The sequence below is a fragment of the Mirounga angustirostris genome, unplaced genomic scaffold (assembly GCF_029215605.1).
Source record: "Mirounga angustirostris isolate CCGP_5_RB_7025 unplaced genomic scaffold, mMirAng1.0.hap1 SCAF_4, whole genome shotgun sequence".
NCBI classification, from domain to species: domain Eukaryota; kingdom Metazoa; phylum Chordata; class Mammalia; order Carnivora; family Phocidae; genus Mirounga; species Mirounga angustirostris.
Window position 1 is genome coordinate 70,512,849 of NW_026991712.1, and position 13,958 is coordinate 70,526,806.

Sequence of the window (13,958 nt, forward strand, 5' to 3'; positions counted from 1 at the left end):
CCTTGACACCGTTGACCATAATTTCTTCTAGAAGGATTTTTCTCTTTTGTCCAAACAGGACTTTGGAATATTCTGGTTTTCCTCCTGCATATTTGATATTCCCCCTTCTCTCATCTCACCATTTCTGAAAGCTCAGTCTTTGCCCTTCTGTCACTCTTTTTTGTGACTGGATCCATGGGTGAACGGACTCTGTAAGGCTGTCTCTCTAGATATCTAAAGATATCTGTAGTCTGTACTGTCAGCCTTTCTTCTTAAGGCAGTTCTTCATTCTGCATTGCTTACTCATGGGAGACCAGTTGGACTGTTGTGATGTAACTTTCAACTCCTCTCTACAAGAGAACTCCTCTTTCTTTTGGGAAGTGATACAGGGTGGAAACCCCAGTTATCCCTTTTCCTTCGTATCTATTGGTTCAAGTTGTATCTGTTTCCATCTCCCATCATCTGCATCTTCAGTCTGTCTGTCTCTCTATCAAATGCCTGTCGAGGACCAGGAAGATAGGTAAGTTTGGATAAGTCTCAGGACAGGATGGGGAACGGCATTCCAAGTGAGTGGAACATAAACAAAATAGGGAGGGTGTTGTGAATGGTCAGGAGTCTCACTTGTCTTGAGTATTTTGGAGATAGGATGGGGAGGGATGGGGTTAGAGAAATTTAATCTTGTGTGGGTAGGAAATAAAGCAAATCAGACATTTTTGAAGAGAGGAAATGTGGTGAAAGCTGCATGAAATGGACATCGGTTGAGCTTTATAATGCAAACAATTAGGAGCCAGGAAAGGCGTTGGTGAGTTGGAGATAAAGGGGTTTGGGGGGAGTCAAGGTCTCAAGCCCAGGAGGTTGGGGCTCTGTGGTGAGACAGTAAGAGGGCACCTTTGAAGGGAGCTGATGTCGGTTCTAGCGATACTCAGCTTGAGCTGACATGAAGCCGTTTGAAAGGAATTGTCCATCAAGCATCTGAGGATAAGCAATTTCACAGAACTTGTGCGAATGAGTGCACAGGGCTGGAGAATGAAGTTTGTGAGTCATAAGTGCCTTTTCAGCCTTTACTGCTTTTTCCATTCCTCATGATTCATTCTTTTGTACTTTAATGCTGTCGTGTTATTTATGTTAATAATAAACCTCATTTATCTTGAAGATAGCTTTCTGTTAGGCTGCCATGAAATCTTCAAACTTACTTTTCTTGGTGACAAATAAGTGATTATAAGGCTATGGCTTGTCACAGTTTCATAACTTTGGACAAATTTATCTATCGCTGTGAGTTAAGTACATTAAGATTAACGTTTCACGGGTACTAATGGCAGAGCGGCATAATCAATTGCAGGAAATTTGAATTTGTGAGCCCTACAGCAAAAGCTCCAAGATTTTCTCGGAAACTATCAAAGGGTGCGTTGCGGTTGTTATCGAATGGTCAGGTGTTTTTTATCTTTTAATAGGAAGGAATGATGGTCATGATGCTGATAAGAGGAATAATGGATCTTTGCTTTCTTATTTCTCCGTAATACGTACGTTGTTAACTCACATGAGGCCACATAGCTTGAGGCCTCGTGGTTAGGCAGTGGTGGGGTTGGGGGTGGAGAACAGTAAGAAGTGAGGAAAGACTTGGCTTTGATAGAGAAAACCACTTTCTTCTACTCAGACATGCCCACGTTGGGAGGAAGCCAACACCTTTTGTCTTTTGAGGGCGAGTCTCTGAAGGGAGAGTGGAGAACTGCCCTGTTTTTGGGTTGAAGAATTCTCCTCTCTTTTTCAACTACTGTTGTTGGTAGCCATAGCAGGAGTGGGGGTTCGGAGGGCAAGAGGCAGGCCCTCTGCCACCTGCTGTGCTTTGTGCTCAGGCTCCAGAAGGCCTTGGTGAGGCAGAGCCCTCACGGAGCGAGGCGGCCGCCCAGAGTGGGACTGTCGTGCGTCTAGGCGGCAGATGTAGCGAGAATGCCGAGAATGCCGTCTAACCCCTAGACTCCTTAGCAACGGTCAGGGGCATTTAAATACTTGGGCTTCACTCTCAAGTAAGCTGCTCTCCATTCTCAAAATTCATCACCCTGTTTCTATGTCTTTGCTGCCTGCATATAATTAATGCTAATGAGCGCGAACCGTGAGAGAAATCTAGGAATAAAGAGAGTACTCTGGGCGGGCGGAGAGAGGTGTGAAGAAGCCCAGCTGGGAAGACACAGCCCTCCTTATGTTACAGATCCTGATGCTCAGACAAGTTAGTGACTTGAGAAGTTCACAGAGCTAAAGAGCCGTGAACCGAACCAAAAATCCAGGACTTCATTGCTAGCTCAGAGACCTTTTGTGGGAGCATGTTGCCTCTCAGAATTTGTCAACAGAGTTGCAGAAGTGCCCAGCATCCCCGCCTCTGCGCTCTGTAGTGTACCACGGACCAGACACACCCCAGAGCCTGCGTCTACTGTTGTTAGGCTTTGAAGTTAGCTTCCAAGCTCCCTAGACTGATAAGAACTGCTTGGACCTCTACCAAAGCCTTCCTTTGACTGGATGGGCTGCTTCCTCATTTTCTAAACCATGTTCTCAAGTGTCCTACGCCTTTCCGTTCAAACTCCTTTGTCCCTCAGCGGATTTTGGAGCATGTATCCTCACTATTGTGTATATTCAGTAATAAATTATATTCATGCACTCATATGTATTTGATCTAGATCTTTTTCTGTACATATAATTATTTTGTGAGGCATAGGGAAACTGAAATTTTAAAAAGGACAGAAATAAATGAGCAGAAGTTCTGGTATGTATTTTCTTATCATCTGTGGATTGTTTCGTCCCTCTGTCCCCCATCCCTACTGGAACTCCACTTAGGCTTAGGAGAGGAAATTCCAAATACTGTCACTTTAATTGTTAGAGTCCTTTGGCTTTATTCCTATGGCTACTAGTCTTGTTCATATTTAAACCTCCATTTTCTTCACACTTTCTGCTTGTTCATTTGTCTTCACACTTTCTGCTTGTTCATTTGTCTCTACAACCTGTGTATTGATCAGGGTTCTCCAGAGAAACTATATATTGAGAATACGTATCTGAGACAGAAAGAGAAACTAAGATTTGTTTTAAGGAACTGGCTCATGAGATCGCAGGAACTGGCCAGTCCAAAATCTGCAGGGCAGGTCACAGACTGGAAACTCAGGCAGAATTTGTATGTTATAATCTGGGGGTAGTATTTCTTCTTCTTCAGAGGACCTCAGTCTTTTCTCATAGACCTTCAACTAATTGGATGAAGCCCACCACATTATGGGGATTAATCTTCTTTATTAAAAGTCTACTGACTTAAGTGTTATCACATCTTTAAAAAGTACCTTCACAGCAACATCTAGACTGGTGTTTTTTTTTTTTTTTTAAAGATTTTATTTATTTGTCAGAGAGAGTGCGAGCACACAAGCAGGGGGAGTGGCAGGCAGACCAGGCAGAGGGAGAAGCAGACTCCCTGCTCAGCAGGGAGCCCGACGCGGGGCTCGATCCCAGGACTCTGGGATCATGACCTGAGCTGAAGGCAGACGTTTAACTGACTGAGCCACCCGGGTGCCCCTGGACTCTTGTTGGACCAAACAGCTGGGCACCATAGCCTAGCCATGTTGACCCATGAAATGAGCCATCATGCACCTCTGGCATGATCTTTCAGCTGGAGCTTTTGTGATATCCTTCTAGCTTATCTTCCAGCCTCCTGTGTCCCATCTTCCACTTCTTTTCTACCCTCATACTGCCATAGGACTTTAGAAGGACGGACGCTGGCATGGGCAAATTTGATTCTAAGCAGCATAAGTAATAATAATAGTCACTGTGCTAATATATTTTTTAGTGTTCCCCAAAATACAGTTAGGATAACATTTAAAGTTCTGTGCCACCCGAACCCCTCTAACTTCCAGCCTCATCTTTCCTGTCACAGTCAGACATACATACGCTCTAGCTACCCTCAGAGGTACTTTTGGTTCTTCATATACACTGGTAATTTCCCGTCACTATGGCTTTGCTTTATGAGATAGAATCAAGACTAATATAAGGCAAAGTATAAGATGATAGGAATAAGGAGGGGGCTATAGGAGAGCAGAGGTTGATACGAATAGTTCAAGCTTTCGAGACCTGAAAAAACTTTCATTAAGGTGGGGAGAGAGGAAAGGGTGAGCTAGATAGTGTGATGGGCTGAATTGCGCCTCCCCTCCCCCCATTCATATGTTGAGGTCTGAACTCCTGCCACATCAAGATGTGACCATATTTGGAGACAGGATCTTTATAGAGGTATTTAGGCTAAAATGAGGTGGTTCGGGTGGGCCCTCATCCAGTATGACTGGTGTCTTTATATAAGAAGAAGAAATTTGGACACAGACACACACAGGGGAAAGATGATGTGAGGTCAGAGGGAGAAGGTAGCCATCTACAAGACGAAGAAAGAGCCCTCGGAAGAAACCAAGCCTGCTGACACTTTGCTCTTGGACTTTCAGCCTCCAGAACTTCGAGAAGATACATTTCTGTTGTTTGCACCACCCAGTCTGTGGGGCTTTGTTATGGTGGCCCTAGCACACTAATGCAGGTAGAGTGAGGAAGGGCTCAGGGAGCACAGAGTGAGCTGAAGCAGAGAGGCCGCGGAAATGTGGAGCGTTATGTTAGTGGGTCATGCAGCGAAGTTACTACTGCTGGGTTATAGCTGATTTCCAGAATGTGTTGGAAATTTGCCTGGTCCTTGAATTAACCACGTTCTAAAGGTATGGAAAGAGGATCTCTAATGATGTTTGGTCTTAAAGTGAGAGCAAGAGCCTCCAAGCGAAGAGGGTTTCCAGTAAGTACCAGAACAGGACTGTGTTTCCCAGTCTTGGGTCCCATGTTGATTGTGAGGGAAAAATCTCTTCTGCCACTGACCTGCTAAGACCCAGGTGGTAGAATGAGCAACAGGTGGTAGAGGTTCTCTGGTTAGTTCATTCTGTGTTATGCGCTAGTCACACAAGAGTCTTAGCGATCTTCCAATTACCCATTTTTAGCTTGGGTTGGCTGAGGTGCCAACAATTCCCTTTTTTTAGAGCACTTTTAGATTTCTAGAAGATTGTGGAGATAGTCCAGGAAGTTCCCATATAACCTATACCTAGTTCCCTGTTATTAACATCTTACCTTAGCATGTTATGTTTGTTAGAATTAGTGGACCGAAATCTGTACTTCATGAAGTCTGAATTTTATTCAGTTTCCTTAGTTTTAAATTAACTTCTTTTCTGTGTTGTAAGAGCTCACCTATGATATTATGTTACATTTAGTTCTTATGTCTCCTTAGGCCCCTTTTGTCACTGACATTTTCTTAGGCTTTCTTGGTTTCTGTTGACCTTGACAGTTCTGAGGAGTACCGGTCAGGTATTTTGTAGACTGTCCCTCTACTGAGATCCCTGTGATGTTTTCTTCATGATTAGACTGGGGTTATAGGTTACTGGGGGGAAGACCACGGGGGTAACATGTCATTTTCAGCACATCCTGTCCAGGGTGCATGCTGTCAACACGACTGATGACTGTGGATGCTGACCTTGCTCCCCTGGTCCAGGTAGCATTTGTCTGGTTTCTTCACTGTAAACTCACTCTCTGAAACAAAGTCACCTTGTGCAGCATCCACTTACGGCGTGGGGACCCTCAATTTTTAAAACACAAAAAGACCGTGAAGCAGGTGTTGAAGATCACGTGTGAGTATATGATGTTGCTGAGTTATAAGGAGTGGCAAGGCGAAACACAAAAAGAAACCAGCCTTTTTTTTTGGCTTGTTTTGTTTCATTAAAAATACTCTGTAACGTTGCTATGAGAAGTGAGAAAAAAACGTTCATTTGAACTCTGTGATTTGCCGAATAGAAACAGCTTTCAACCTTGGGCCTTCTTTATTTAATTAAGGCAGTGGGTTCTTATCTTTACACTGTACACTTATCTGTACCACTGGGACTCCAGCTATTGTTGGAGCCAGAAGAGGAAAGATTAAAATTGGTCTGTCTTTCATTATTAATTGAAACGTTATAGAGCATTGTTTTCTCAAAGGCAGTGCCTTGACAGTTGCATTTACTGGGCAGTCGTGGTCCGTGTTGGTTTTTCATGGTCTGTCCTAGCTTGGCCTTGAATGTGGTCTTTTTCTCGGTTCCTGTTTCTATTATAGGCAGAGGACTTCATTACCTCCCTCTAGCGGTCAGCTTTATAATCATGAATTCTAGTTAGGACAAACTCAGCAGGTAGAAAAAGCAAATCGGTGACTATTCCCGTGATGATTTGCCTTCACATTTTAATATGGATGCTAAAATGACATCGTGATTGAATTTTAGCTCTGTCCTTTTGGATCAGAACTGATTTTTAAACGAGACAGTGTTTTAACATGGTAAGTAATTATAACTTGATTAAAAGCTATAATGATGAAGATAGCATTCTAGGCAGAAGGTTTACCTAGCTACTGTTTTACTAAGAACCTCAGTGGGCATTTGATTTAAACCGGGGAATTGAATTTGGCTTCTTGCAAGTGTTTTATCAGTGGTGTAAGAGCAAGTACATATTCTAGATAAACTTGAAAGCTACAAAGCTTTATGAAGCCAGGAGTGCGGGAGTCCTCTAGAGCAATGTCTTTCATTCCTTCACAGATAAAATTTTATCTCCGGTGCAGGAAATGGCCTTCTTTTAGAGCTCTACATCAACATTCATTATATTACCATGACTTTAAGAAGATGCAGCATTACAGGGTGCTATCTCTGTATATCCTTAGAGAGTTGAAATAATTTACCAGAATTTGAGGCCGGCTTTGTCTTATTTTTGAGGGAAATACCAGGTGACACCGTATGTGATTTTGCAGGTACTGATACCTGGAATGAGTGCTGGTGTTTGTGCCCAGACCCGAAGTTTTGTCCTCTCGAGAACCAGAGGGGATGGCATTTAAGGAAAAGCAACTAAATCAGTGTGCAATCTGCCATTGTCCTTAGATGTGCTCCTGATTAGCACTAAAGTGGAACTCAAGAGGCCGCGACCCACTGAGCGTTGCCTCTGTTCAGAAATAAGAAGAAAGGAACTCCTACAGAGAACCTGGATTAAAGAAGTGGTCTATGTGTGCCTATTTGGGATACTTTTGTTGCATGTGGTACCATAGAGATGTAACAGATAACAATTAAGGAGAAATTGGTCTATCTTTGTGGTTCTCACTAGAAATGCATTACTAACGAGGCGACTTGTCTGTTGTTTACCCAGCTCCATCTGATCCACTGGAACTCCACCCTGTTTGGCAGTATTGATGAGGCCGTGGGGAAACCACATGGCATTGCCATCATTGCTTTGTTTGTTCAGGTAAATCATCCCCTGTCGTGACTGTTGTATTGTTCAGGGATGCTTACTTCTGATTCCTTTGCAGAATATTTTGTGTGCTCTCTCAATTTTATTACTTTTTTAAACTCCTGTGCAGAGAACACAGGTAATTTGAAAAGAGAACACTTGATTTTTCTGGCTCGTAAGAGGGCAGTCATAGTCATTGGTAGAAGATTCATTTAGTCAGTAGACATTTTCTTCCAACTGGCCTTCAGGGTCTTTGGAGAAATGATGTCGAAGATGTCCTGAAGGCAAAGTTCATTTTATTAATGAAAAAGGATTTTAGAAAATGTTTTTGGACCCTGGCTTGCTGTGAAATCGAAGAAAAATCGATGATGTAATCATGTAGTAGACTCTTTTAGCTCTTTGTTATTAATAATTTTCAGTCCAAGATGATTTGAAGTGTCTGATAGAAAAACACTGATGAAATAAGACTGGCGAAGATCTTGGTGGATACAGTCAATATAAAGTTTAGATTTGAGCTCGTGGTGGGCACAGGATATTAATTAAATTAATTTTCAGACTACATACTTTCAAGAGTAAAAATTTAATCTAGTTTTCCCCCGTGGATCTTTTAACTTTGTCTCGTCATCTGTTGGATGTCCTAAAAGATTAAGAGGTAGAAGAGACTCTGCTCTCTCCTTCCCCATCCTACAGAAGAGAAACCAAGGGCCAGAGAGGTCAGTCACTGGTCATAGACACACACAGATTTGGTGTCACCGTCAAGACCTGAAACCACTGCTGTAATTGCAGTTCTGCGTGGTTCTCGGCTGCCTCTTGGCGAACGTGGTACCTGAGTGTCACATTAGCCCGGTGATCGTTAGTAACTTAATTTTCCGAAGACAGCGGGGCCTTCACAAACCTGCCTTTTTTGGGTCGTATATATTTCATTAGTATTATTAAGCACAACAGTTTTCCATTATAAATTTCTCTCTCAGGTATTTGTCTGTTGATGTTTGGAAGCATCTGGCTTTAGCCTTTTAATATTTTAAGATCAGTATCTTGAAAGTATGACACATGTCATAGAATTTAAAAGCAAATTCTTACAGTTTTAAATGAACCTTCTTACTGTTTACTTCATGGTTTTTTGTTTTTGTTTTTGTGTTTTTTTTAACAGGCAGGGCCCTGTATTTCTTCTATTTTATAACTGCATTGTATAAGTAGAGTAAAATTATGGTATCAAGGTATCGGTAAAAATGTTTTGATAATCTCTAATGTACTAAAGTAGTAACTTTTGAAATCCATTTTTGTAACCTGAAAAAGTTAATAAAGCACCCAAATTTGAGAAGTTGAGGCAATAGAAGTAGAAGGCAGTGTCTTGTTATTAAAAAATAAGAATGAAATAAAATAATACAAATACCTGAGCAGTCATTTCTAGAAGGGAAGTAAGCATGTTTGTTTCATCTCTGGAGTTGGTATTCAACAAATATTTGTGAATGGAGTTAAATATGAGAATATTTTCACTTAACTGATCCTTAGCATAGGACAGGTGGCGTGGACTAATAGAGCACTAGGCTGAAAGCCAGGACTCTGGGAACCAGCATCAGTATTCCAGGAAGAAGCTCATTGTTGTAGGCCTGGGGAAGCTTGCGAGTATGCGCACTGGTTCTAACTTTCCCTGAGTTTGCTGTAAGGAGAGATTCTGGTTATCTAGGAGAGAGTAAAGTTACAGAAAGACTGAGAAGAATTTCATGAAGGAAAGAAGGACTGATGAGTGTCCACCGAAGCAAAGAGGAGAGGGACTGAAGTCCATCTGGGGCTCTCACACTTCGGCAGGAGGAGTGGGAAAATGGGAGGGGGTCAGCATAGGCAGTGAGCGTAGGTTTCCCTTTCAAGCAGCGTGGCTCAAGAAAAGAAAGACAGATGGGGTAATAACTCATGCTGATGTACAGGAATGTTCTGTTTGTTTCATTTCAAGATCTGCGATCTGCCTGTATTTTTATTCTGAGCAAAAAGCACTAGTGCAGATGCAGAGTTTAAAAATACTGGCAAAAAAAGGGATACTTGATGTATAAGAGGAGGAGACAAGAGGATGCAGGATGGAGAGCTTTTGTGGCTAGACTAACCTCAGAGACCAGGGGGCACCCACCCTTTCTCCAAAACAGAGGGTCAGGAAGAAAGAGTGGGTAGAAATGGGATGGATTTAAAGGTGAAGAAAGGCAGGAAGTTAGAGGAGCTCATGCCTGATGACCTTCATTATCTCTGAGACATACCAAGCAGAATTATTTCTAGAGCAAGGGAAGCATGGGTGTGGGATTGGGTTTTGAAATAGCCCAGGAGGGGAATGATAATAGACTTGACAGTCAGTGTGGGAGACCCACTTATGACAACATCATAGATGGTGCAGGACAAGATCTTGTGGATTCTTCTCTATCCAAGTAGAAGAGTAGGAAATTCTCGCAAATTGTTGCATTGATCTCTTTGCAGAGCAGATGATTTGGGGGGGACACAGGGATTAGAGAATTGAGGATGGTTGGAGAGGTGTCATTCAGTAGGTAGGAAGGGAAAGAGACAAAGCCAAGAGGCTCCTCGGAGCCGTGGCTCCTCAGATCAGTGAATGGCGAGAGAGAGAAGAGAGGGTAAGAGCTGCATGGATGAGGGGGCGCCTGGGAGGCTCAGTCGTTAAGCGTCTGCCTTTGCCTCAGGTCATGATCCTAGGGTCCTGGGATCAAGCCCTACATCGGGCTCTCTGCTCCGTAGGAAGCCTGCTTCTCCCTCTCCCACTTCCCCCTGCTTGTGTTCCCTCTCTGTCAAATAAATAAATAAAATCTTAAAAAAAAAAAAAGTTGCATGGATGAGAAGCTGGGGTCAGAGGGAATGGTTTTCAGAGTTGAAGTTTTTGGAGTGAAAACAAATTCAGGGAATGTTCTCAGGATGGTGCTGAGGTGGAAGGGGGCTGATAGCCATGGGCTGATAGCCATGGGCTGAGGGGTGAAGACGCATTCCAGGGAGTTGGAAGTCCTCCGTAGTGGCAGCAGGAGGTGATGGTGACAGGGGAGTGACTAGTGGGTCGTTTTTTAAAAAACTTGGCGACAGTTGAACTTCGCCACAAGTAGAGCATGGTAGTATCTGAGGAGGATGGTCCACTCGGAGGATGGCCTTGTGCCTGTGGGTCAGAGTATGCATCGGAGGGTACCCGCAGGGCACTGACCACAGCTTTCAGCCCTGTCTCTGGGGGAGACTGCACAGCGTCCACTCGGAAGGCCCGGGAGAGCTGGGCCTTGAGCAGCCCTGAGGGGTTCACACAGACCAGCAGGTGGTGGCACCCTGTTGCAGAGGGCACAACGGAAATGAGGTGAGGTTCGAGTGAGAAATGGAAAAGCACAGGGCCAGGGCCGGGCAGGGCTGACGGGTTGCCTTTTGGATGGTGAGCAGTAAGGAGGTAATGGGTCTCGTGGTTCTTGGCAGACTCCTGGTACCAGGCTGTGTTGTCACCTGGACTGCTCTAGGATTTGGGGGACTCAGCTGTGCAGAGTAGCGTCTATACTTGCTGTTTGGTGGTTATCACCTCTTCCTACAGAGATCTGGCAAAGAAGGAAAGGGAAGAGATGGAGTAATAGCCGGAGTTTGTTGCAGATTTAAAACTCTTGCCCATAAAGTACGGAATCTTTATGGAAGAAGGAGCCCGTGAGAGTTAAGTGCTAATATATGTAAAAACTGTATTTGATGCTGTTTGGGCATTCTGAGTAAGGGTAATAATGGGTGATATTAATTGAATGAGGACGGTCCATGTCCTCTTCTGCGGTTAAACCAGTACAGCGAAGGGAGGTCGGTTGCCCCGAAGATCGGGCCCAGGCTTCTGCACTCAACGCGTGCACTTGCCTGAAGTATTATTTTCTTAACTTTAGAGAATTCATTTTGCATCTTTAAAGCCTGTCTGAGGAATGGCAGACACTTGGGAAATAGTTGAAGTCCTGACTCTTTTGAACCGATTGGTCTGTCTTAGATTATGTAAGTGTCTTGTCTCTTTTCTTTGCTCTCTGATGCCCTTTCACCTGGCATATTTCTCACGTGGTACACATGGCAAGAAACCGGGAATGTGGAGATGTTGACAGCTTTCCTAACTCCTGTAGGTCATCCTGCACAAATTTGTGCGGAAGAGAAAAAGCAAATGATAACATTGTTTATCTCAGATTTTAAATTACCTCCTTTCGTTACTGTCCTCCATTATCATGGACCGTTGAAACCCGGTTGAAAAGTGGAAATCAGATGGCGTTTATAATTTTTAAAGTTAAAGTCAAGAATACTTAATGTCAAATTTCTTTTGAAACCTCACATTCTTTGGAGCATTTTTTACACTAAAAATGTGTAATGATATATAATGTTTTAAAGTAGAAATCTGTGAACAGCATATTCTGATGTGTGTAAGAATAAAATGGTGATTATATGATTATGTCCAATCTTTTTAAAAAAGGTTTCATTTATTTATTTGAGAGAGAGTGAGCACGAGTGGGGGCGGTGGGGAGAGGGGCAGAGGGAGAGGGAAAAGCAGGCTCCCCGCTGAGCAGGGAGCCCGATGCAGCAGGGCTCGATCCCAGGACCCTGGGACCATGACCCGAGCCGAAGGCAGGCGCTTAACTGACTGAGCCACCCAGGCGTCCCCAGCATAGGTACAGTCTTTATAACAATTATCTAGAATGCCAGAGGCAAAAATGAAAGGGTTTGGAATGTGATGAGCAATTTTAATTCAGAAATATCCTTGAAATGTTTACATTGCAGTATTCTTTCATTTGATATACAGTTGGCCCTTGAACAAACATGACTTTGAGCTGCATGGGTCCACTTAAACATGGATTTTTTACAGTACTGTAAATGTATTTTCTCCTTCTTATGATTTTCCTAATAACATTTTCTTTTCTCTAGCTTACTTTATTGTGAGAATAGAGCATATAATGCATGTCACATTCAAAATACATGTTAATTGACTATTGTTATCAGTAAGGCTTCTGGTCAACAGTAGGCTATTAGTAGTTTAGTTTTTGGGGGAGTCAAACATTATACGCGATTTTCAACGGCACGGGGGTCAGTGTTCAGGGGTCGACTGCAGATAGCACAGTGGGTGATAATCTGTACACAGCAAGATGAATTTAGAATGAGTTCTTTAAAATGTCTAAGAGCTAAGTTTTTTTTTTTTTTTAAGATTTTATTTATTTGACAGAGACACAGCGAGAGAGGGAACACAAGCAGGGGGAGTGGGAGAGGGAGAAGCAGGCTTCCCGCTGAGCAGGGAGCCCAATGTGGGGCTCGATCCCAGGACCCTGGGATCATGACCTGAGCCGAAGGCAGATGCTTAACCGACTGACCCACCCAGGCGCCCCAAGAACTAATACTTTCTTGTGCTAGCCTCTCTTACTTCAATTTCTCTATGTAGGTGCTGACCTGGTTATTAATGAAAAGGTATTTTACTTATTCCCTGAGAAGGAAATTCAGGTAGACTTGAGCTTCACTTTCTGTTAGTTCTTTTGGATGAAAGCAAAGTATTTAAAGATGGTTGTGGTATGGTTTATGCTTTATGTATTGCAGATAGGAAAAGAGCACGTAGGCTTGAAGGCTGTGACTGAAATCCTCCAGGATATCCAGTACAAGGTAAGTTTTTATTAAATAAAAATACTGGTTATGAAAGCAGACCCCAAGACCACTCTCAGATTTGATGATTCACTCCAAGGAGACTCATAGAGTAGCTGTTACTCTCATGGTTGTGGTTTATGACAGAGGAAGGCTACAGATCAAAAACAAGGACAGTGCAAACGTTCGTGGGGCCAAGTCCAGGAGAAACCAGGCACAAGCTTCCAGCTGCGCCCTCCCAGTGGAATCACGTGGGGATGAACCTAAATCTTTCGGCAGCGATGTGCCACAACGCATGTGAAGTGTGGCCAGCCAGGGAAGCCTAGCTGAGCCTTTGTGTATAGGGATTTTATGAGGGGTCAGTTATGTGAGCATGCAGTGTCTGTGTAACTGACCTCCGCTACCCTGCCTCCATCCTTTCCGCCCCCAGCCCCAGCCAAACCAAGCCTTCATCACAAATCACATTGTCGTCGGAGTAAACTCTACGGGTCCAACTGGTATAGCATGGCCCGAGGCCTCAGGCATACAAAAACACTCTTACCAGGCAGAATATCCCAAGACCTCAGAGCCAATCAAGGCCAGTCCTCAAGACAGGCAGCTTTTTGAGCAACCCAGGCCTGCTGAGTTAACCCCTTCCGCCCATTGGTTATAGGAAAGTTGTATAAATGAAGCAAAAATTATGGCGACTATACTTCAAAGCATTTATGTTAAAAAAAGAAAAAAGGCAAGTACACATAAGCTGTAAGATCACATATCTCAGAGAAGGTGATTTAGTTTGATACGACTCTGTAGTGATTCAGCCCACCTTTGCTGGGAAGCCAAGTTCTGTTGTAACCAGTACCTTTTATGCTCACGTTGAATCGATTGAATCTGAGTGGCCTTGGAGGGCAGTAGTTTAATCCTGGATGGCTACTGCACATACAGCACAGAGATTCAAAGACCCAAGGCCGATCCAAAAATCAATCTGGGAATGAAGTCTGATTAGCTCTAGGCCAGCACAAACCCAGGGCATCTTGGACTGGGCAAAAACATCTACCATAGATTTCCTGAGCAGGCTTAGAATGAATCCAGCTACCAAGGGAAAGCACAGACTAGTCAAA

At 43.5% G+C, this 13,958-nt stretch overlaps 1 protein-coding gene across 12 annotated transcripts in view; it reads left to right on the forward strand.

Moving 5' to 3' along the window:
- CA8 (carbonic anhydrase 8) overlaps positions 1–13,958 on the forward strand; it is a 93,541-nt gene that overhangs the window by 36,657 nt on the left and 42,926 nt on the right. For 11 of the 12 annotated variants that reach the window (XR_010410696.1, XR_010410697.1, XR_010410698.1 and 8 more), the window contains exons 4-5: positions 7,180–7,275; positions 12,817–12,879. Coding sequence is in view for 7 of the 12 variants with exons in the window: in XM_045896511.3 (XP_045752467.1) it covers positions 7,180–7,275; positions 12,817–12,879 (159 nt within the window). In the remaining 5 variants the exon portion in view is untranslated. The remainder of the gene's footprint in view (positions 1–7,179; positions 7,276–12,816; positions 12,880–13,958) is intronic. The other variant, XM_064588291.1, reaches the window with a different exon arrangement.